The sequence below is a fragment of the Hibiscus syriacus genome, unplaced genomic scaffold (assembly GCF_006381635.1).
Source record: "Hibiscus syriacus cultivar Baekdansim isolate YM2019G1 unplaced genomic scaffold, ASM638163v2 tig00110332_pilon, whole genome shotgun sequence".
In the NCBI taxonomy this organism is placed as follows: Eukaryota; Viridiplantae; Streptophyta; class Magnoliopsida; order Malvales; family Malvaceae; genus Hibiscus; species Hibiscus syriacus.
Window position 1 is genome coordinate 6,345,916 of NW_024062688.1, and position 25,573 is coordinate 6,371,488.

At 31.9% G+C, this 25,573-nt stretch overlaps 3 protein-coding genes across 3 annotated transcripts; 2 read left to right on the top strand and 1 right to left on the bottom strand.

Annotated features, from left to right (window-relative positions):
* On the top strand, positions 1-1,371 carry LOC120119583 (isoeugenol synthase 1-like). Its single transcript, XM_039139396.1, has 5 exons — positions 1-172; positions 262-396; positions 481-712; positions 803-1,006; positions 1,088-1,371. The coding sequence occupies exons 1-5, from the start codon at positions 20-22 to the stop codon at positions 1,285-1,287; spliced, it is 924 nt and encodes a 307-aa protein (XP_038995327.1). The 5' UTR covers positions 1-19; the 3' UTR covers positions 1,288-1,371.
* Positions 1,372-2,470: 1,099 nt separating this feature from the next.
* Positions 2,471-3,243, bottom strand: LOC120120033 (glutathione hydrolase 1-like). Its single transcript, XM_039139789.1, has 3 exons — positions 3,029-3,243; positions 2,717-2,952; positions 2,471-2,645 (listed from the first exon to the last, which is right to left on the bottom strand). Exons 1-3 carry the CDS (start codon positions 3,149-3,151, stop codon positions 2,471-2,473), a joined length of 534 nt encoding a protein of 177 aa, XP_038995720.1. The 5' UTR covers positions 3,152-3,243.
* Positions 3,244-11,781: 8,538 nt separating this feature from the next.
* LOC120119866 (kxDL motif-containing protein 1-like) lies at positions 11,782-15,096 on the top strand. Its single transcript, XM_039139665.1, has 3 exons — positions 11,782-11,972; positions 12,554-12,706; positions 14,705-15,096. Exons 1-3 carry the CDS (start codon positions 11,851-11,853, stop codon positions 14,805-14,807), a joined length of 378 nt encoding a protein of 125 aa, XP_038995596.1. The 5' UTR covers positions 11,782-11,850; the 3' UTR covers positions 14,808-15,096.
* The last annotated feature ends 10,477 nt before the right edge of the window (positions 15,097-25,573 follow it).

A 25,573-nucleotide genomic window follows, 5' to 3' on the forward strand; every position in this document is an offset into this window, starting at 1 on the left:
AAGGAAAGCAGAATGAAAAATGAGCAAGATTATGATATTTGGTGGCACTGGCTACCTTGGGAAATACATGGTGAAAGCAAGCGTTTCGTTGGGTCATCCTACCTTTGTTTACACCCGCTCTAACTCTCCTACGTCCAAGGAATTTGAATCTATGGGAGTCACCATCTTCTATGTATCTTTTCTTCTTTTCTTTTGGATTTTACACCATAACTGACCATAAATTTTGTATCATATTGATTGGTTTTTTGTTGTAACACACAGGGGGATCTTGATGAGCATGAAAAGCTAGTATCAGCGCTTAAACAAGTGGAGATTGTCATTTCCACACTAGCTGTCCCACAACATCTTGACCAACTCAAAATAATAAGAGCCATCAAAGACGCCGGTACAATTAAGGTTACTGCTCCTCAAACCCGCTATTTAAGTTAGTGTTAAAGTTTGATTAATACATGTATTAATGGTGTTATAATGAAATTGTAGAGGTTTGTGCCATCAGAATATGGGAATGAAGTAGACAGACCCATAAGTGCACTTCCACCATTTGAAGCTATACTTGGCAACAAAAGGAAGATCAGAAGGGCAGTTGAGGAAGCTGGTATCCCATTCACCTACGTTGCTGGAAACACGTTTTCAGCTTACTTTGTTGACTATATTCTTCATCCTCATCAGGATATTTCCCAAGTTGTGGTTTATGGAACTGGTGAAGCCAAGGGTAAGTTATTAGTTAGCAATAATTAATCCATGTTACTTGGTTTCTTATTATTAGTAATACTAAATCTTGGATGAACATGCATGCATGCAGTTGTATTCAACTACGAGGAAGATGTTGCAGCCTATACCGTAAATGCAGCGACAGATCCAAGGGTAGCCAACCGTGTAATAATCTACAGGCCGCCCGGAAATATTGCTTCTCAGTCCCAACTGATTTCGACATGGGAGAAAAAGAGTGGCCGAACCTTGAAAAGAGTTTATGTTCCAGATGAAGAACTTGTCAAACTGTCTGAGAGTGAGTCAGCCGTTTCGTTTCATTTGTCTCACTCTCATCGAATGTAAATAATGAATGAATTAATTTTGTGTTTGTATGTAGCCTTACCTTTCCCGGACAACATTCCGGTGGCAGTTTTACACAACATATTCATAAAAGGAGATCAATTGAAGTATGAAGTGACGGAAGAAGATTTGGAGGCGTCCAAGCTTTATCCAGACTATAAGTATACTTCCATTGATGAGTATCTTGATATATGCTTGGTTCATCCTCCTCAACCTAAACTAGCTGCTTTCGCTTGATCTCCACCTATATATAAATTCTACTTCTGGTTTATTAGCGGTCGTTTTCAATAATCGAGGCTATACATATTCCGAGCATGATTAATATATATGTACTTCATGTTTTCCTTAATTTCATGTGATAATGCTTTGATGTATTGAGTGGATGGTAGTACCATCCTCTTCTCTGATGCATTATAATTGGTATTATATATGGCAGAAACCGAGGATGGTTTACTTACTAAACTCTTAACCTTGTGCTTTTATTATTCAACAACGTTTGAATTTGTTATTCAAGGCTGATTCCAATAACTATAATAACTTATAACACAAATAAGTACTAAAGTCATTTATTTTAATTAAAAAATATTTTATGTATTTGTTTTGAAAAAAAAAAATCAAATACTTTAGTTAAATATTTTGAAAAAAAATTAGATACATATTTTGACCAAAAAAATAACTTTAGACACTTATTTTTACCAACAAATATTTTAAGTAGTTAAATAAAAAAGATAACATACTTTATGTACTCATTTGTAATATAAACATATTTTATATTGTACTGATAAATATTAAGTTTTTTATTAAAATAAGTCACTTTCGAATGTGGTAAATATATAGGCGTAGAATGTTGACGGAAATAGAGTAAATATGGGAAAGAAGAATAAAAAATGCGCTAGTGTTTGCCGTGCATATCACGTGCTTTGGTTGTATTCAGCTTTCACTGTAAGATTAGAGTAAATTACACCACTCAGACCGAAATTGAGGAGATCTTCCACGATGCAAGAAGTGTAGGCAAAAATACAAATAAAGATGTAAAAATAGTACTGTTGTAGGTCATCTTCTAAAATATGTTATAATTTATTACAATTATTATAAGGTTAAAGTATATAAATAGTCCTCAAACTTTTAGAACGCTTACATTTTGGTCGCACAACTTTTGAAACTTACAATAGAATTATCGAACTTTTAGTTCTTTTTCATTTCTATCCTGACGTTACCTCCTGTTGGTTTTTGCTGATGTGGGAAGTTACCTCGGTTAATCCTATTACGTGGCAACTTATTCTTCTTGCTATGGGCATTTTACCCACTTTTTTCCAGTAAAAAACACGAGAGTAAAATAAACAAAAGAATCCAAACATAATTTAAATTAAGCAAGTAAACTCCCCAAAACAACACAAGCTCCCGATGATAAAACAACTTCTCATAACCATATTACAAAATAGACATTAAATTCAATTAAGACACCTTTTTGCTTGTGCAGTGAGTCAATTTGCTGCTGCATTTTTTCCCTTTTATCAACAATGGATATATGGCTCGTGCTATGATCATGAACAATGGATATATGGCTCGTGCCATGATCATGAACTTGGCTCCACCTGCCAGGATGGAAAGTTGATCATATGAAAGAAAATGAAGTCTTTGACTACATCTCAAAGGTAATTTTTACCTTCCACCATAGTGAATGGGGCCAAAAGTCATGTTATCATTGAGTGTCTTCTTCAACTTCTTCGAAAACTCGGGAGAGATCATATCGGCTACAAATTTTGAAACATTGACGAATTCTGGATCACTTAAATTCATCCTCACGGTAAACGCATGCTTTAAGGATTCAATTACTCTATGGGTTCCGAGCGACCCCGAAAGACCGGAAGGGACTGTGTATTGTGTAAGGATGTTCAATGCCTGTTACAGGAGAATTGAAACAGTCATTGTTTTGATGAATTTCAAATACAGAAAACATGGAGCAGAATACACTTACAAGCACCATTGAAACACCTCTAGAGGAAGGAGGTGGCATACTAAGAACTTTAAGGCCTAGAATGTTAGCTGAGATTGGTTCCCTCGTTTTAACTTCATACTTATTCAGGTCGTTTAATGTCATTATTCCTCCAGCTCTATTAATATCTCTTACCAAATTCAATCCGATTGATCCATTATAGAACGGCTCAATACCGTATCTTGAAATCTTTAAGAGTTTCTGCTAGTTTCTTGTTGCAACATATATCACCTACTTCAAGAAGCTCCCCATTTGATGTTAAGATGTCTCGGAGCCCTTTATCGACCAAGATTCCGGATTTTTAACTTTCCATCTGCATTCAGAGGTATTTCGAAATCTTGAACCCTTTTCGAGCAAGAACCTTGGCCGACTTCACAAGCGTTTCCTATTTGTTTCCAAACTAGAAGAATAAGAAGAAAAAAATAACCTGTAGAAGAAAAAAATAACCTGGAGAAGAAAAAGAAGGGGATGGGTTAACGGGGTTAAGTGTCATGTCAGTAAAAACTAACGGGAAATAGCAGTAGGGACCAAAATGAAAACAAACTAAAAGTTCAATGACTGTATTGCAAGTTTCAAAAGTTAAGTGACCAAAATACAAGCACCTTAAAAGTTTGGGGACTATTTTTATACTTTACCCTTATTATAAATTAGGCTTAAGGACTATTTTGACATTGTAGTAGACTTAATTTATCATTTTCTCCAATATAGGTTTTCTCATCAATTTAGCCCTTGAAATTATTTAAGGGTATATCCTAATCCTCGAAATTCATTTGGACTTACAAAACCGTTAGTCTTATGCGTTTATCGACGTCAATAATTTTCACGTCAGCCAATATTACTATCATGGCTTGATGATGATGTGTTATTTATTAAAAAATAAATAATAAAATATTTGTTGAATATAACGCTTAGAACAAAATCCCAAAAATCTAACCTAATTCCTTAATCTCACGGAAATAAATAATAATTTTTGGAATCTTTTCTTATTGTTGTGTTTAGTAAATATTTTAACATAATCTCTTGGTCCATAGACACAAAAGACTCAAAGTTATGTTAGTCAAAATGGTATGTGATTTTTTGGGCTAGGTTGATGCCCCTAGTAACAACTTAAACTCTATTGGGCCTGAAGCACTACATTGGGTCACCGAGACAACCCTGATTTTAAAAAATTATTCATTTACATCTCAAAACATATTGAATGATATCAAATTATACATACATGACAGTTATAAAAACACTTTTATAAATTAGAGCTCCGTAACACATAGTTTAAAACCAAATAATACATCCCATAGTTATTAATCTGAATACTATAATAAGGGTCCTATAAATATATATGCCCACTAAAACTAAAATACAATACTCTGAAAAATATGGAAGTCCTGCTGCAACGGTGTTCATCGAACAACTCAAGCTAAAAAACCTACGAGCGGAAAACATCTGAATGCTAAGGTTATAAAGACTAATAGTATAATCGCTAATCTAAAGCAACATTATGAGTCTTATAAACACAAGCATGCTAAAGAAATGATACTAAACAGTAGAAACATGCATGCTCCTAATCAAGTGCTACCTATATAAGGTTCAATTGTTCTATTGTTGAAGTAAAAGTCTCATGATTCCCTTAGTCCTCTGTTAAATGTCTCATTATGAGTAAACCTCTATTGGGTCTCTAACCAAAATAATTGTAAATGTTGTGAATGCGACACATGACACACTACTGTGCATTATTTGAATACAACACTAACACTGTTGTGCCTTTTTTGAATGCAACACTAACACTATTGTGCATTATATGAATGCAACATTGACATTGTCGTGCATTATCTGAATGTGACCCTCTTTTAGTATATGGTCTCACATAACATCATATATGAGACTACTGAGAGGGGGTACCGATATCACATAGCATTAGTAAAATCCCCTATAAGCTGTTGAATGAACTCCTAGTATCACATAGCATCAGGTAGATCATGGAAGGGAAACCTAGTATCACATAAGATCAAAAATTCTTGCTCAACTAAAGCATTGACTTGGTATCACATAACATCAAGCCAAGCTTTAAGGACAATTGTTGTACTGTAGTGATGCAACTAAACCTACATACTCGATGGCCCAAATGCTAGACAACACTGATAATGTCCCACTAGGGCGACTAAGGTAGCCTAGCTACGCACTAGTATAGTTCGACACACTAAATTGAGATCCTTCACTAGTTGTATCTCACTCGTTCTCTTGTATAAGACGTTATGCGAGGGTTTATTAGTTTGTTACTTCTATTAGTTTATTAAGATGTTATATTATGGTCATTATCACTTAAGGGTGTTTTAGCCATTTATGTCTCTAAAGAGGTCTCTACGTGTTATATGATTTTATGCCAGTTACTGATCCTATTATTCACTGAATGTATTACTTGCTAGCTTGATACCTGACTCGGGTTCATTATTGGGTAACGACACTTTAATCGCTTTTATCACACTTTTCTTATTTCACCCTTAAATTGGAGTGGCGACTTGCACGTCCTCGATTCACTTACGTTCTCGAAGTACACTATTCCTCTATTACAAAATTTGATTAACTTGTCATATCGCTTGTCGGTATATCCTTTGCAGCGGTCATTTGATCTTAGTTACTCGCTATGTACTCGGTTGAAAACACTTGAACGTATTACATCTAATAGGTTATTTCGCTCATAACTAACTTCTAAGCGTGATTCTAGGCACATTTAGCCATTTATGTCCCTCACATACTAAGTTATACCATTACAGATCATCCTTGACTCTTACGGGCCTTAACGGAGTCGAATTTAATCATCCAAAATAAGTAGTATCGATACCTTACATGTAGTATTGCTACCCTAAGGTCAATTATCGACACCTCCTTAAGTATCGGTACAAAAAATAACTTTCGTTTGTTAAAAAGTGGCCCAGTATCGATACCATGCTCCCAACTAAAATTGCCCAAAATTCATCCCATTTCATCCAGTATCGATACTCAAACCCAGAAATGCCTTATTTAATCTCGAGAAACACTAAAAAATTATTCCATAGGTCTTAGTTTGATTCCTAATATGCTAAAGCTTATGGAAGCTACTTAGGGTCATAAAGTACAATAAAGCACATGTTTTACATCAAAAACGTCATTTAATCATGAAATAACCATAAACCCTAAAATGGTCAAATACTCAAATTTCTATGCTTTTAAAAGCTTTAACACCACAAATGATTAGAATTACACTACCTTGATGTTAGAAACTCTAAATGAAGTTTTTTTTCTTAACAAGCTTTACTTCATCTCACTCTTCTTGAACTAAGATGATTTTCATCCATTTATTTAGTCAAAAAGAAAAGTTACGAGATTATAAACATAAAAGATGTTGCTGGAGGAATTAGAGACATATTATAAAGCTTAAATGATTCATCTTTAATTGTGACACTTGGAGAGGAAGAACGAAAAGGGAAATAAGAGTGAAGAAATTGAGAGAATGAGAAAAGGCTTCTCATCTTTTCTAAATAGGTAAAATTACACACTTGGTCCCTCATCATTTTCTATTATACAAAAATCTCTTTTTTTTGGCTAATTGGACCCAATTCTCATCCAATTAAGCCCTCATTCAGCCCAACAACTCTAATCACAGACTCTATGTGGTCCACATACCTCTTGGTAAACTTGAAACTACTAGTCTGAAGTTTGAGGTGTTACACTCCTAAACAATGTTTTAGGGCTAAATTAATTAAAAAGTTAGCATAAATCATAAAATAAAATATTTTTCGAATAAACTAAATATTTAATTATAAATTAATAACATTATTATTTTTATAATTAATAAAAATTTAGTATAAAATAAATAGGGACTATAACCCCTAGACCAGACCTAGAAGAAATTATATCGAATCTAATGAGCTCAATTGAAATCTTTTCTCTCGTGGAAAACGTGTTTGATTCAAACTTATAAATACTATTTATAATAGAGTAACAATTTTCAAGTTCAATAATTCATGATTTATTAAAATAAAATATCCAAAAAAATTAATATGAATAATAATTATTTTTAAATAATGTAAAAACAGTTCGAAATACTATAATGTCCAAAGTCTCAAATTTATAATCCAAAAATAATATAAGCACAAATTCGATAAAGAAAATTCAAATAAAAATCATACTAAAATTATGTTTTATCTGAATAATAATTTTAATTCTCTAAGTACCGATTCTACTAAGTCCGATTCTCCAAGTAATCTGAAATAGAAACTATGAGGTGTAACCTATAAAACTTAGTATGTCTCTAAAGTACAAACAAACACAAATCATAACATAATCGAAATTAATCAATAGTAATTATAATCCGAATCAAATAGTGATGATCATAAATTGAATATTATGCAAATGTTTATGCACCCACTCGTACTCCTGACACACCATCTGAAGAGTCGGTTCCCAGAACAACATTATCTACAATCAAACTACACCATCTGAAGTGGGATCCACCACAAAGACAGAGGCCATAGAATCATAAAGTGACATTCACTGCGCTGAGTAAATGCACTAAACTTTCCATATCAAAATTCATCTCAACATAACATACAAATGACATACATAAATGATGTCCGATCTGATTTGAATAACAATATTTCATGAACAAATGTTTCGAAACACATATATTATGATTCCAATAACACAACACAATCTCATATTATGTACGTAATTTCGATTCCGACAATTCAACTTCTATAGCATGACATTTTTATTTTTATCAAAATCAATCTCATAGTCAAGCATACTTTCAATCATTTTCAACCAAACAACAAATAAACAACTAAACAAATAATATAACACTAAATAGAGACACACTTCGATATAACTAACAACAATCGAGGCGTCTATCACGAATAACCCTAATAGTGGATCAACTCGAACCAATTCTTACGAATTATTTTAATAAATAAATAAATATACTAAAGAATCAATAAATATCAACAACTAAAAATAACTATCACTCTCGCTCAACACGAGAAATACAGTTCAGTTCGAAGTTCGCTAGTAACAACGAAGGGAGCGATAACTCAATTCTCAGTTTTATTTTTTAACAAAATTAACGAGGTTCGATTCAAATTCCAAGTCAGTAATTTTAGATTACAAAATAACAATTTAACGGCAAATTAAAATTATTTCCAACTCGATCAGGGACCGGCAGCGGGTTAGTTTCGAATATATAACAGGTTGTCGGTATATTTAAGCGTGACTGTCCGCGACGAAACTTCACCGGCAGCAGTCCCATGGACTGGTGAACTCACAGCCGACCTTGCTGTGACCTTAAACGACAGGCGATGCTGTCAACGAGAAAGGGCAGTAGCAACAAGAGATTTTTATGGCAAAAACGGGGCTGTTCAACTGCGACCCAAGCCAATTAGGCCTTCCCCGACAAGAACCCAGCCACGCAATGGCCTCGAACAGCCGAAACAAGGCACGACGACGACGGAGGGTCTCGGCTTCTCTGTTCTTACCAAAATACGACGGCAACGGCAAAAAAGTGTTGGGGTTGCGTTGCAAAGCTTATAAACGACGACTGGAAACGTTGGACTCTTGGATCGGCAAGGACAAGGACGGAAAAAGCAGCAGCGGAGGTGAACGTTGAAACGAAAACAGAGAAGGGAAAAATGGCGGCTAATGGCGACGCAGTGTTTTTAAAGGAATTTGGGTAAATTGAATTATAAAAGAAAATGGAAAAATTACAAACTTAATCCATAAAATTCCTATAGTTTCTTAAATGAATACATAATGTTATATTAATTCTATTTAGTCACCAAAGTTAAATTAGGGATTTAGGGAAAAAATTCCCAAATTTTAGGATTTTAAATTTGGAAATTTTCGAGATGTTACGGGGATAAATATTAAAACAATTCCTATTAAAATAAGGTGGCATGTTTTGATGGGAGCCGGGAGGGGAAACAAAAAGGGGCCAGCGATTTCCATCCTTATATACTCTATCCTTGTATGTATTTATATATTACTGAATAGAAAATGATAAAAATGTCATTCTATTTAAAAAATAGGTAATTAATATAATTATATTTGTTTAATATTTACATGATCTTAAAATTAAACCACTGAAACTGTCATGGGAGTCTTTGTATCATATCTCAATTCTGTTTTTGATTTATTCATTTTGTCTCCCTCTCTTCACCAAATTGTCTCTGGGTATCATTGGATTCTCAATCTTCTAAATTCCAAAACATCTTTTTTAAGTTCTTTCCATTTCATTTTGGAATTGAATTTGACTTACTTTTAACTGTTTACAACCTTTAGCTGATATTTTCTCTGTTTGTTGCTGGAAATGGAAATATATTACAATTTTTTTTTTCTGTAACCGTAATGTTTTCCTTGTTTGAAATAATTGATTTTATGGTGTTTCAGTTCTCTTTGGAATGCATTAGGGAGACGAAAAAGAGAAGTATTGAAACCGACTGATTTTTGGTTTCTCAGTTTTCCAAGCTTGCTTGTTGATGAGTGGAGTTAAGAGGGTTACCTCAGGTAAGCCAATATTAAACATCAACAAATGGTGCTCATATTCAGCCTGTTCAATAGAAGTGCATTTCAGATAGATAGCCATGAGGGAACCTTTTTTAAAATAAAGTTCAATACTTAGCCAAATGACATACCCAATTTTTCAGTTAGCAGGATCAAACTTTTCTTCTAGTAACTGCTTTTGGTCTTATCTTAGCATTGTTTTGTAGTTGGCATGTGCATTTCTGCTACAATAAATTAAGGTGGAAAGAGAGCTAATATTTTGAATTTGTCTGTTTGCTTGCTTCACAACGAAATGTAAAATTTGTGCCTAAGATTTAACACGGTGCTTGAGAATGAAGGAATGATTTAACATCCTTAAAATGCCACTCATTTCTTTCTTTTTTGTCCTCCTTGTTTCGACCGACCTACAAGACAATGGATTTTCCACGAAATACAAACACTTAAAATATGGATTTTCTTCATATGCTTGAAATGTTGTGGTGTGCACAGAAGTGCATCTCCAAGGTGAGTACTTTAGGCTGCATCAAATAGTCCGATATAATATTTTTGTTCACGGAACTTTGACTTGTCATTAGGGGAAATATGTAAAACATTTTTATGATGAGAATACCAGTTAAATCATTCATAATTTTAACTCAAGTCTTTCTCATGTTTATGATTTTAGGTGTAGAATCTTTCAGCTTTGGATTCTTGTGATTGAATTGACCTTTGAAAAGGGCTTAATATATATTGGTAATATGTTCCTTTTACTTTTATAGTTATCGTTATTTAGACCAAATTGATGCCTATATCATGCTTGCATTTCCACTGACATAATACTATTTGATGCATTGAAATTTCAGGTTTTATTAACTCGTTACTTTTTTATTCTACATTTTGACGATTTCTGGTTTTATCTGTGGCATTGGCTCAATGGTCTGATGAAGATATTGATTCCATGATTGAAGTTGGAGGAAATTCCTCTGCTAATGCAATATATGAGGCCTATATACCTGAAGGTTATTCAAAGCCTGGTCCAGATAGTAGTCATGATGAGGGGAGGAGATTTATCAGGTTAGAGTTCAGGGCTTCAGGCCAATATAGACTCTCTCAACTTTAGCTTTTCTTTGTCATTTCTCTTGGCCTGAGCCTGACCGACCAATATAGACTCTCGCGAATCCAGTTTGGAATGATGAACCCGAGCTGTCTGGGGATGTGAAGTTGGTAACTGTAGTATACTTCTGAGTACGTTGTATTATGAAAGTTGTTTCCCCAAAAAGAAAAGTTGGTAGCTGCAAAAGGTTTTCTGTTTTGGAATGAAGTGCTGCATTTTAGAATCGTGATTGTATCTATTTATGAACCATTTACAGCTAGCGTGTTCAATAACATATTATGGTTAGACAGATAAAGATGATTGGCAACCATAATTATGATGGATATACGACAAAGGCACTTTCTTGGGAGAAGCAGAGATGGATATATTCAGCCACTGCAATGACATATGGAATTTCTCAAACATGCAGATTGATGGAAAGGTGAAACAACAAGTGCCAATCAATCCAGCTCCAAAATGTTGAATGTGCAGAAATTTTTCTAGACTTGGAGTGGTTGCAATACGTATATATACCCCCGTTAAACACTCTTTAATTTATAATTAAATAAAGATTTTAAATTAACTAAAACTTTAATACAAATTATATAAAATATTTTTTTAAATGAATCAGATACAAATGTTAATTTGATCTATATATATATATATGGTTCTCATATTTTAATATTCATCATTATCTTTTATGTTTATACTTTTTATATTTTTTAATGATAGACTTTAAATCAAATTATTATTAATTTTTAAAAATTTAAATTTCGGGTGTACAATCTTTTGGAGTGACTATGTTAATCTTAATATATCATCTAGTGCAACGACTACATTAATCGTGACGAATTTATTTTTAAGAAGTGATTTATCGCGACACACTATTTTTTTTAAATTTTTCATTCAAATTATTCATTTACACATCATATTAATGTTAATATCTAATCTTATCATTATATTTTCAAAAGCTAACCATCTTGATTTTAATCCTTTAAAAGTATTACTCAAAATTAAAAGTATTACTCAAAATAAAGGATATTAAATATTAAAACAATTAATATAAGTATAACGTGGCATGGTGAAAAGGGTAGGACATCCAAGTATAAAGGAGATGGAGCTTATTTACCACTTTCCCTCTAAATCCTTTACTTTTTTGCTCTCAGGTGCAAATAACAACTATAAAACAGTAGAGGAAAGATAAATGGCAGAAATCGAGAAAGAAATAGAATCGATAAGAGCAGCTTCGAACGAGGTGTCTCGTCAGTTCAAAACCCTAATCGATGCGAATGATTTGGATTCTCTCAGGCACTTGCAGCTCCTCATGTACTTTCCCTTTTATTTTTCTTTCTGCTTTTTTTCTATTTTATATTTTATTATAAGGTTGGATTTGATTCCCAGCGTATATGATAATTCGTTTTTGTATGTTCTGTTGAGAAGTTCATTTGTTTGCTATAATTACGTAGTAAGACTGTAAAAAGTTGAGTTTTTTTTTTCTTTCTATTGCAATCTAAAATAAATAGTGATTATTTTGTATTTGAAGAGATGCTGTGTAGATACGAATGCATATGTCCATGCCCTTGTCTCGAGGACTAGAGTGAACAGGGTATGGCTCCTGGCATGTATCCAGAGAGTGACTTAGAAGAGTCACGTATCAAGCTGAAGCCACTTTACATGTTTGTTCTGTGGATAAATTTTTGTCCCGACAGAAAACAGGAATAGTGTACTCTACCAAAATGATTATGGATTTATTACAATTGAATGCAGTGCAAACTATCTTATATATACTTTTATGTTTTTTCCTTGCTTTTGATTGCAAAAAAAGTAGCTTAGATTTGAGTAGCAATCTTTATTCCTGTATTATTATAGGTCTTTTTTATAATTTGATTGTGTGACATAACTTGCAGCTTGGGAAGGCTACAAGACAGCAATGCGGTCTTATCTCATTTTAACGACTACTCAGAACATTGCTTTCCTGAGGTTTCCAGTGACTTTTCAAGAAATACACGCATGTTAAAATCTATGAAGTCAGACCTTGATTATATCTTTCAAAAGCTCAGGTAGAAGTTATTGTTTTAACTTTTAGTTGGCTATATATGAGATTTTCAGTAAATAAGTTATTTTCTTTTTATAGTGTTCTATGATGACATTTAAAGTATGATATATGTGAAGATTCTTAAATGTTTATTCAGGTCTAAGCTCTGCAGTTTCCTTATATAATTTTCAAGACTATGGGGATTATGTCCAGTGACTGGTCATAGTAACTATTTTCACCTTATTATCTGGCTGTTGTACTATTCCAATATAGAGTTTGCACAACTAGCTTTCCTAGACTCATTTTCTGTCTTGTTAGATATATATATTTGTGCCTTCTAAAGATTAATAAACTTGATTTCAGTGTAGAGTTGGAAATTTTATAATAGTAAATTCACGTTTTTGTAAATATTCTTGTGAGTGGAATAAGACGGCATTTAAAGAACCTTTATTAATATTCTGAATTCTAGTTGATACTTCCTTTCATCGTTAGATTTTTACAATTTTTTTGTTTTTGTTATTGCTTTTGCTTTTGCAAATAACACTTTAGATTTGTACAAGAATAAAAAACAGGGATGCATAACAAAAGGAAAAAATAAAAGAATTGGAAAGAATTTTAAGATGCCTTTTAAAAAATTAAGAGTTTTATTGTGTGTGTTTGTGTTTTTAGATTGCTTCCGATTAAGTATTGTGACTTAAGCTGTCTAACTACCATTGACCTGTATAGAAGTTGATTGGAGAACCTGTTAAGATGCGAATACATGCACTTCCTCAGTACGCTATATCATTCTTCTTGGTCCAAAATAAATATTCTGCATGACTTTAAATGTTTCAGTTGTGTCAAACACTTCCACATATGTTTCAGTTCACATAAGTACCTCTTTAAGAGGCCTCACCAGAATAGACTTGTAGAATATGTTTGAGCTGTAATTGTTTTGAATTTCAAGTACAACTGCTCCCATTGTTTTAGCATACTTCAATCCAGATTGATAGATTTAAGAAATCAGCTGCAGTCTGCCGAAAACAGGTTAGGCCTAAATAGTAAGCACCTCGTTCGTACCTCTTTTTGTCCTTTGTTGATGATTACATTTCTTAATGCCACAAAATATGCCCCTAGTGGTGCCAACTGCCAAATATCATCTTTCAAATTACATTATGTTTGGTAAAGTTATTTAATCTACATTGATCTTATGTACCTTGGTACGCTGTTCTTTGCTTCTTTCATCCACCCCCCCCCCCCCGGGGAGCTATCGTGTAATTGTAATTAATATTTGTATTTTGTTGGATTTTCATTGAGCTACAATTAGTTCTCTCGAGTTTATGATTATTCAAGTCTAATTTCTATGTTTGAACATCAAGATAAACTATTTTGTTAGGAAAAACAGCTTGAAGATGATAACAGCAATATATGTGATTTGTCTTTGTATCCAAAAGGTTTTGGTGACTAGTAGAAGTTTTAAATTCTCATCTGAATCTTAAAGACCTAAAGAATGTATATTCTCTCTAAATTTCCTTGGCATGCAACTTCATGAAACCTATGTTGGACATATTAATGTTGATAATTTAAAATTAATGATAACGCAAAATTGGGAAATGTTTTTAGTACTTTTTGTATAAATGTAGCTTGAGGATGCGTTCCATGCATTGTTAGGCCATCTCTAACCTCTATTGAATAAGCATAGACATATTTTCCCCTAAAAGTTGCATTTGATAACCCCTTAAAGAAAACATAAACTGATTGTGATTTTTAGAATTACAGTTCCTGCTTCAATTAGCAATGTTTGAATGTCAGGATAAACATTTCACTCCCGCTTCAATTAGCAATGTTTGAATATCAGGATAAGCATCTCAGTCTGCTTTCCAGAATCCTCTGTGCCTAGTTTTCTGTATGGATTTATACTTTTCAAAATATTGCAGTTTTCTGACTTGAGTCTGCACAACGTACTTATATTTAAATCCTATCTAATCCAGAAAGTCTCTCTCTCTCTCTGTCTCTCCTCCCGTTTATTTATGTTTTTCTACAGGAGCATGAAGGCAAAAATTATGGCTACCTATCCAGATGCATTTCCGGATGAATCAACTAGGGAAGTATTTGACCAAAGACCGAACCTAGAAGTGCCTCAGTAGCTTTGCTATAGAATCTCCAGGTCTTCCTGTGCTTATCCCCCTTGAGCTGTATTAAAAATGCACTTCCCCACATTAATCTGGTGAATTTAAGATTTTATTATTGTAGTGTTTTCTACATGGAATGAATCTTGATTGATTGATGAGAAAACTGAGATCTTCCCTTGTTGCTATTATTATATGTACTTCTGCAATGGTTGTATGCAATTATGATATTTACCTCTATGTTGGTTGATAATGCATGGGAAAGAAAAAACACGGGAAGCTGAGAAAGCAGTCTGTTTTATTAGTTTATCATGTGTTCATACATTATTTATTCTTGTCTGAGAATACTTTCAATGCTATTTTGGTCGGATTAGAGAATTATACAAATGGTTAAGGGTTGTATGTGAAGGCAGCTTTTCACATGATGCGTGTCCAATTTGGTTGGTTTGGTTTGGTGTGTCCTCGATTTTTTATTATTTCTGGATCAAGTTGATCTAAGATTCAGGTTCCTTATAATTTCAAGTTTTATTTGGATTATACAAGCTTTAGTCATTTAGGATTGTCTTAGGTTTAATTCATTCGAGAGCTCAATTCAATTAATGGAAAGGTGATGGAACAAATTAACAAGTTCTTGATAAAAAGTGCAGGCTTACGATTAAGTATCATCAGAAGGGAAGGGATTGGCAAATGGCTTCGGGTTTGTGCTACTGGCTGCCTTTGTATTGTATGTTTTGCATGTATATAATGAGAGAGAGGAAAGAAACAAAACATAAGAGATAGGAAACTGAACACTTTGGTTTGGAATGGATTTACATTGCATTTTCCTATAGAACAAGCAGATAAGAGGAACTAAAATGCATCAGGATGTTTATGCAGTCTGGTGAATTACCTGTATTTGTCTGAAGAATCCATTAATAAGTTGTGATACAAGTACTATTTATAATTCAATCAATCCTAGGACTATTGCAGGGTTAATCTTTCTTATCGAAGGTTATTTGACAACTTTCAAGATGTGAAAATAAACTCACTCGCAAATCATACAAGCAAGAATGTCTCTAATTAAGCTGTCTTGTGCTCTACTTATAGTGAATTGGGATTGTGAGATGGAATTCAGCAGGCAAATTGAACAATTTTTTACCTCCTGCATACATCTTTCTTCAACTTTTCTCTTTTCTTCAATAATTATTTTTTCTCTTCACTTATAAAAAATGAAAATGACAACAGAACCATGAAAGATAATCCAATCAATTTTCATCATATCATAAAAAGATACTATCTTTGAAAAGTAGATTAATGTCATAAAAAATACAGGTCTACGCAATACAATAAAGTTGGAAACTCGTCTCATTACCTGAATGTACAAAACCAGTTAGTTATAAAGGTCTCTTTGTATCATTGTATTTGATTTTTTTCGAAAAAAAATATCTTTTTCATGTTACTCTTTGATTGGTTGGTGACACATGACATTATTTGATTGATTGTAAATAATTTGAAATGAGTATTTTTTATAAATAATTTGAAAAATTGTTGACATTGCATTTTGTGAGGTCAGCACCTCTTGAGTGGACACGACACATCAACTATATATGGTGACCGTTAGTTAATTAATGGTTTTCATCTAAAAAGGAGACCTTTGATCCAAAATAAATTGTTAGGTTAATATACTCTATAAACTACAATAGAGACTAAAATGTCAAATTCATCAAACGAGTGTGTTTTTTTCATTATGCCTTGAATAAAATATAAAGTTAAGGGTTGTAAACAAAGTAATTTTTATAGTGTTAGAGGAGTTTGTGATTCTTTTGGTCAAAATTAAACTTAAAATTATAAAGAAATTTGGGTTAATCAAATTGATCCGAGTTAAAATTTTCGAGTTATGTGTCATATTTTATCATTCAAATTTTATTTAAAATCTATTTGAATGTATGGAATTTAAGTCGAGTCGAGTCAAATTTTTTAACTGAATCGATTTTTGTTCACCCTGCTTAAAAATAACCTTGAAATTTAAAAAATACAAAAGTTTCTTACACATCAACTAAACATCAACTATTGGAGTCTAATGCATGCTTAAGTATATATGTGTCTATATCTTACGTACATTGTTGGAATATTAGACATATACTCAAGCAACCTTAATATGAATTATTAGATAGCACCTAAGAGGATTATGATGTATCTTTAGAGAATAAAGGACTACATGCTCATTTACGAGAGATCAAATTATTTAGAGGTCATAAAATATTTTAATTCTGATACGGATGAATGTCAAGATATCAGGAAACCTACGTTATGGTGTATTTACATTCTAGTTAAAAAAAACTCTATCTTAGAAATGTGACAAACAAACACCTGCAACTTCTACTATAACAAGGAGTTTATAGCATGCTATGAAACACCAAACCATATAACATAATTATAAAACTTTGGTATTAAGCTGCATTAGACAAATCCTTTAAATTATTTTGTGATAGTTAGTAATATTAATTCAAATAAAAATAGTAGCTCATCTAAGTTAAAGTATATTGAAATAAAGTTTATAGTTGTGAAAGAAAGTGTGGCACCTTTAACTCGTAAACGTACTCAATTATGAGTTAAAGATGTCACGTTAACTTTTAATTACTTATTAAACAAAATCGGGTCAAATTTTGAACTTTTTGAAACTTAATCATTCATTTTCCTTTTTCATCAACTAACTAATCTCGTAACATAAAATTTAATATTTTGACCTTAAAATTAGATCTGATTTCAGGCAGTAATTTGATAGTTCGATATTGATTTATGTTTAAAATTAAATTGCCTAAAAATTGCCTATGTAAAAACTCATTTCAATAGGGTTATAATCATAATTTAATAATTACTAACCATGCAAAATAGTAGCTATATCCAATTATATACATACTACTTAAACTAGTTTATATAATACAACCCAACTTATGAAACTAATCTATCAGAGCAACACCATATATTTAATATACATGCCGACTAGATAAGTCAAAAACGGTAAATACCGTACTGATACGGGAATAGGTGCAATCCGCAAAAAGTGATGCCCGCGCTATGCTCCCTACTCCATTGACTGGTCTTTTCCTTTACCTATGGATGAAGTATTCACACGTTGAGTAACAACTTAGTGAGACATTATTTAATTAAATAAATCACATCAATATAAAAATGAATAATTAAATTTCTTACAAAAAAATATCTTATAAAATATAAGAACATATAACAGACTGAATAATTCTTTTCTTTCATCAAGAACTTGAAAATATCATTCATAATATAATTTTATATTTACGTATCAGAATATTCAGAGAAAGAGTTACTTTTAATGAAATAAACAATCATGCATATTTTAGAATATTTAACAGATAGTCTAATGTATACAACTGGTAATACTAGGTACACGAGTCAAAACGAGTGTGTGCACAATATGCAATCGTAATTGTCAAAACAGAACGCGCCCTTGGTACCAGACATAAATATAAGTACTGTAGAACACAACATCACTATATTGAAAACATAAATCAAATAATGACTACTCACAATGTCAATACATTGTGAAGCCCATAACGCATAAATAGTGCAAGACATATGTAGATTAATGTACCAAATACATAATCACTTAACTTCATGGCATGTCAATCGTACCAGTAACTCTCAATGCACATACAATAGGCTCAATAATCAAAAATCATATTTTAATTACCATTAAAAAATAATCATAACATAAGTTAGAGTGATTGACAGTTCATACCCTAAAATCATTCTTAATTCATTTTAGAAAATATTATGAAAATATTTCATAAAAATTCATATTCATTTTATTTCGAAAACATTAGAGGTATTGCAAGTCTTACTCGTATCATAACAATATAAATAAATAGGTAAGAATGCAACTTACCTTAGGCCTCACTAACCATCCTTTGCTTCGATATCCTTATTCGGGTAGTTTTTCCTTAGTCTTCGATTCACTTTGATCGTGCTTTTGTTGAGTATCTAAAAAAAAACCACATTCGCGACACATATATTTCAAAGCATATGTTAGTAATATACTAACATAGGCAAAACGTAATAACGTAAATTATAAAAATTTATTTGATATTCGTTAGATACTAAATATACTTCTCAGTATAATTATTGACTTTAATATTCCAAAAATCACACTTCGTGTCCTTCAATAATAATATTCATTCAATACTTCCAAACTTAATTTTAATTTCATAACTTCACTATAAAATGAATTCTTTTTTAATTCATCTCCACCTTTGCAATTTATTCAAAATAATCCTTTGTCGGTTCACTTTAACTTGATTCCAAACACTAAATTTCCAGCATTAAATATCAAAGCATACCCATCAACTTTATGCAAATTTCCAAACCAAACCCAAGATTCCTATAATTTTTGATTTGGTGCTCAATTTTAACCAACTTATAAATTGATCCATAACAACATTCTAACATAAAAAAAAATAAGCATTTAATAGTTAACTTTCAGCATAGGCCTTCATCAATTGAGCAATTACACTTATTCCCCCAAAATTACTAAAGTATGCGAAATAGTCCGTACATATCCACCAAGTACCAAATTGGTCCAAACAACTTTCTAAATCATGTAGAATCATTCTAACATCAATTCTAACTCATAGGAAATTTTTGTATCTATTTTTCTTAATTTAATTCACTTAGGCCGAATGCCCTAGGAGAAAATTTAATGATTTCCAACTTATTTCAAGCATGAATTCAAGTTCTCAACTTCAATTCCATGCAATTCCAATAAATTCCATATCAATTCAATCCAAATTCAATCTTTCCATAAACCCTAAGTTATAGATAAATTATTATTTATGCATTTCCAAATGATTCCAATCATCCAACACACTTCAAACCCTATAAATAACATAATAAATTTCATTTCAAATTCTATAAACCTTTGTTCACCAACCTTTTAAATGTATGCAATTTAGTCTATTTTTATATTAATTTCAACTTTACATTTTATAATAAATTCAATTTGATCCCTCACCCATACGTGTTGTTTAATTTATTTAAATTTTTGTTTCTAATTTTATGTTTGTTCAATTTAGTACTTTGAATTATATTTTTATCAAAATTGACACATAATTATTTATATTTTTTGTAATTTATTCTAAATCATATAGAATTACAAATTACAATTCGACGTTCTCACGTTCATGAAATGTTAAAAGGCGAAAAATAATTAACCCAAAAAAAATTCGACCTGAAGTTAATCCATATCCGGTAAGATTCGACCTGAGTTTTGTTTGTCCATGACGTTACCCGATCTGAACGAGATCCGACTGAAGTCTATCCAAACATGAATTAACCTAGTATTTAACTAATTCAGACCTCAAACATTTTGACCTAAACTAACATAGATCTAAATTGAAATTAACACAATCTGAACTGAATCTAATGTCAAATCAACCTAAAAATGACCCGAAATGATTTGACATGGACCCGAATTGATCCGAGTCGAATCATTAAATTGACCTGACTCAACCTGTATCTGATTTGAACTGACCTGACAGGATCCGACTAAAACTTGAACGATTACCTGATTTTACAACCATAGTTTTATTGGCTTTCTTCTTTATTTATTCTCTATTACCTTATTTAACATGGAAAATTAATCTTAATTCCAATAATACATGCCAAATTTCACCCTTATAAATTATGAAAATAATGTTTCTAACCCTTCTCCACCATCCTTTAGAATTTCTCAAAATTTCGATTCGATCCGATTATCCAAATTTTTATCAGCCTTTACTGCTTTATACCTTTTTGTACAAATCCCGAATCAAAATTATAATTCCCTCGTAAATGTTAATTCTATATTAAACTATTCATTTAGGAAATAAAAATTCTTTTGGAAAATTACAACTTTAATGTCGACATCGTTTTTCGCCCGGGCGGGAAAAGATCGATACCGACTTGGGGGTTTTTTATTTGAAAAGAATTTTGAAATGTGAGGAGTCGCCACCAATCATTTAAGGTGCGATTGGGATACCATAAAGTCGAGTGATTTTAATAAAAACCTTTTATTTTTATCAAAATACCAAGTTTTAAGGTCTACGAAAATCCAAAAATCAGGTTCATGAGTCCGTTACACATGGGGAAGGATTAGCATCCCCACAAGCGCCCAAAAATTGGTACTTAGTTGATTACCTTATATTTAGAATTGGAAATTTTGAGTTCGAACTTTATTTAGTTTAAAAATCATTACGGATGCAAAGTTGAAAAGGGTATTCTTTTATTAATGCCGATAGCATCTGCCCCCAGCATAAATGAGGGAGATCAACTATTGTGCCTAATAACTGGACATTGCCTTAATTTTTGAAATCATGATGCATACTTGAGGGAGTTATATCATTAATTCCCTAATAAGTAAACATTGCCTTGGGTTTTAAAAATGCAATCAAACAAATTTTATTTGTCCTAATTAACTAAGGGTAATTTAAGTATCTCTTTATCCTAAAGTGTCGAATTATGAAAGTTAGAGAACCTAAAGGCACAAACCTAAGAGTGTAGGTTCTAATATTCACCCTATTCGATTTTTAAACCAATTATTGAATCGAATAACCGAGATGGTCCCTTGAGCATTTACATGATGGTCGACTCAAATTATTCCCTAAATTAAGTGGCAAAATCTAGCTAAAAATAGAGGCTCTATTTAACCTATTTGATTATGTCAATCTTAAAGGTCTAATTGAAGTTCGGGGACTAAAAGGTCAAAGATCTAAAATACTGAGTTCAAAGAGACTAAAAGTTTAAGGACCTAAGTCAATAATTTCTAAAGTTTGTGGACTAATTAATAAACCAAAATCCAAAATGTTATCTAAATTAATCTATTAAAAGGGACTAAGCCTAAAGTGTATTTTTTATTATTGATAATTAATAAATTTTAAAAAGTCGAGCAATCGATTCGAGTAATCATGCATCTTATGTGAAAATTCGACTCAAATTGCTCCCTTATTAAAACTAGTGTACCGTCCTAATTTCTAGGTCCTACTTGATTTATTAACCTAATCTAAGAACAAAATGTAAAAACAACTAATTAACCAAAAACTAATAAATACTAGCTATAATAAACACGATTAAATATATTAAATAAACGAGCACAACTCAAAGAAATAAAAAATAAAAAACAAGGATTAAATCACATAATTACAAAATTACAATGATTAAAGGAAATAAATTAAACGTAATAGAGGCTAAATTAAAATAAATCAAAATTTAATGGCAGAATCTAAACAAAATAAAAAAATAGTTTTATGGATTAAAATGCAAAAACACATGAAAGTTACAGAGATCTAAAGCTAATTATACACTTTACTTAAGCCTAAAAATAACATATTAAACTAAAAAAGGAAAAATACAAAATCAGTCCACAAAAATTAAAATAAAATTAAAAGGTCATTACACATGACTAAATAAAAACACGCCTAACTTACAGGGACCAAACATTAATTTTGCCAAAAAATATAACATGCATAAAAATGGGCAAATTACAAAAACAACCCCTACAAGTGACTAACATTAAAAACATGTATAAAGTAAGGGGACTAAACAATAATTAAACCAAAAATTACAAAGCATAAACATAAATGGGTAAATTATGAAATAGGTCCCTACAAATGCAAGTGGCTATTTTGTAAAAACACAGGTAAGTTAGGGGGACCTAAGTGCAATTTCCCCCTAACTTGTTTTATAAATACTAAAATTTGATTTTTTTTTTCATTTGGAAAAAAACGGAGAAACACTATCCCCTTTCCTCGACTAACCGACCATAAACTCCTTCCGACCGTCACACACGACGATCGAAAAACCCAAAATAACCCCAAAAACCCAAAAAACGTAGATTTACCGACCTAGGACCTAGCCTTAGGCTTAAAACCACCTAAAACAAACCTAAACTACCCAAAAAAACTACTTAAACTCTTCAGCTACCCCGGACTCCAGCGACACCTCCGACAACCCCGGTAAGTTTAGATCTAGTTATTATTTTAAATTTTTAGTATGCTTTCTGCGAAAACCTATTTTGTTATTTTGATCAAAGACTCTCCTATGTTTTTTACTGTTAATCGGAATATTATTAATGCTTGAAATGAACTTAAAATGGGTATAGCTTTTTTTCTAACACTAAAAAAAGCTCATTCTTTTTTACTGAGATTTAGAATTGAAAACACTAAAACACAAAAGAAAATAAATAAATAAATAAATAAATAAATAAAACTGAAAAACGATTCGAAATATATAAAAAAGGGAAAAACCTTGAATGCTTGTTTATTGCTTTGGGGGAAAAACCAAGTTACAGAGCTTTTTTTCGAATCCAAAGAGCTTTTATAGTGTTAAAGCATGGGTCTTTATACCCGTTTACAAAGCAATTATAATGATAACAATTTTGTTTTCTTATGGGTTGTTTATGATGCAGGGTTACGTGGAGTGTTGACTGTCGGCGTGCGTGGATGATTCGACAGCGATTAGAGCAGAGGGTGGTGGTCATTGATTGGGGTGCTTGGGCAGTTACCCTAGGGGTTAGGGTTACACCCAGGTCAGTTCTTAGTTGGGTCGGGTCTGATTTAGGATGGGTCTGGTTGGGTTTTGGGTTTAGAGGCATGGTTTGTTCTTTAATTTTATTTTATAACAGGTTTGGGTTTTAATTGAGGGTTTGGTTTGGTTTGGGCTTGAGGCTCGATTGTGTTTGTAAAGGGTTTGAGTATTGATTTTTTTGGTTTGTAAATGATATTTATAATAATAATACTAATAATAATAATAATAATAATAATAATAATAATATAGGGTATATTTGAAAAATGATGATTATATTTAGTCCTTGATCTTTTCCTAAATTTCTACTTTGGCCACTAAACTTTTAAAATTTATATTTTGATTACTAGCCAAAATTTTGGGTATTACAGAAAGAATGTAAAATGGATAAATATTTATAGAACATGTTGAGGCAAACTCATGATAATGGACATGCTCGTAAAAATTTTATTATCCAATGTCTTTTATGAGCACATTGTATATGTGTTATATCATTTGAGAATATCATTGTTTGAGTTTGAGACTGAAATTGAAATTGATTTGCTTATGCTTATTTCTAGACATTTATGTATTTGGTTATTTTTTATTAAAAAAATAAAACATTTAATCATTCATTATTTTATTATTTAGAGATGATCAATTGAAAATAGACATGTTAACATTACAAATAATTTTTATGCTACCTTTTTCATGATCGACCTATGTCATTTGACTATGTTTCTATATATGATCATTGATGGACCTAGTTACTATTGATATGTATGTCGAAGACTTTTTTGATCTTATATGGATATAATTGATGGGTAAAACTGTTATAGGATATATGTTATGTAATAGCAAAATTTAAATCTCATAAGGTTGTACATTTTTCAAGAAACACATGTTTCTCAAGTGAGATATTGTTGGACTAAAATATGTAATTATGGGCACATATGTATAATATATGATGTTATTATAGAGTATAATACAAAGAATCAAAGATTAAATGACTAATAATGTTATATGTGTCATATGTATTAAAGTGTCATGAAAATAAAAGTGTAGATAGCATAAGTTTTATTTATAATTTGACAAAGGAAAAAATTATAAATACTCATAAACTTATTTAAAATTCAATTTTTATAAAGGTGTAGTGATCTCCAAGAAATAGATTGATTTGTATTACCCTTCTCCTTTCATAAAATTTTTACGGAAAGAGCAAATATGTATTTTGGAATATCTCAACCACATTCTCGGTGCTCTTCAATGGATTCAGGTACGATTTTAGGAATCTTATATCTTATTCTTAATGATTTTGTATGATAAATCATGAATAAATTTCATATTTATTATGATTTGATTCTAATTATAACACCCTAATCTGATACAACACACGCATTCGACCAATTAGAACATCACATGAGACCACCGAAGTGATAACCCAATTTTTATTATTTTAAAACGCCCATAAAATAAGATTTGACAACCATTTAAATACCATGAGACTAAACAAAATAATTATAAGATTATAGTATGGGGGAGCTCTCAAAAGCAAGTATATCAAAATAATACAATCGAGTATAAAAAATAAGTTACGACTTAAGTACATGAAGGTCTATGAATAATACATGCCCTCTAAGAAAATAAGACTCAAGACATACTTCACTGCTCGACTGTTCGGAATGTTTGCGATGCGACCAGTTCCTAGAATGTTCCACCTAAAGATCTGTGAACGGAAACACAATTCCGAACGCTGAGCTCACTAGCCTAGTGCCACACTAACAACGAAATCATACTAAATGTGTTTAACAATGCTCATGTTAACGAGTGAAATAGCTGAAGTGAGAATGCACGCATGCTCACGCTATTCTAAGGTAGACATCATGATACAGTTGAGGGATTATTGCATCTCAGAGCTCACATATCCCTTTAGTCTACATGGGGAAAAGATCTCACATCACTACATCGGATACAACACCCAACTAACCCACCCTTGCGAGTGTTGAGGCCTTGTGTCATGGTTAGTCTTAAATGCCTTGTGCACTACCTAAGCGTATCCAGACAACCTATACTTCATAGCTATCATCGTCAACTAGAGTAACTCGGGTGTCCTTGTCGTTTACCCGAGTGTCAAACAAGGCTAGTTTTATGTCATCCTAATTTATATTGTTTCTAGTTGTAATTGATCATTTACTCGCTTGAAATCTTATTCGTGGTTATTAAGGTGTCCTTGGGTC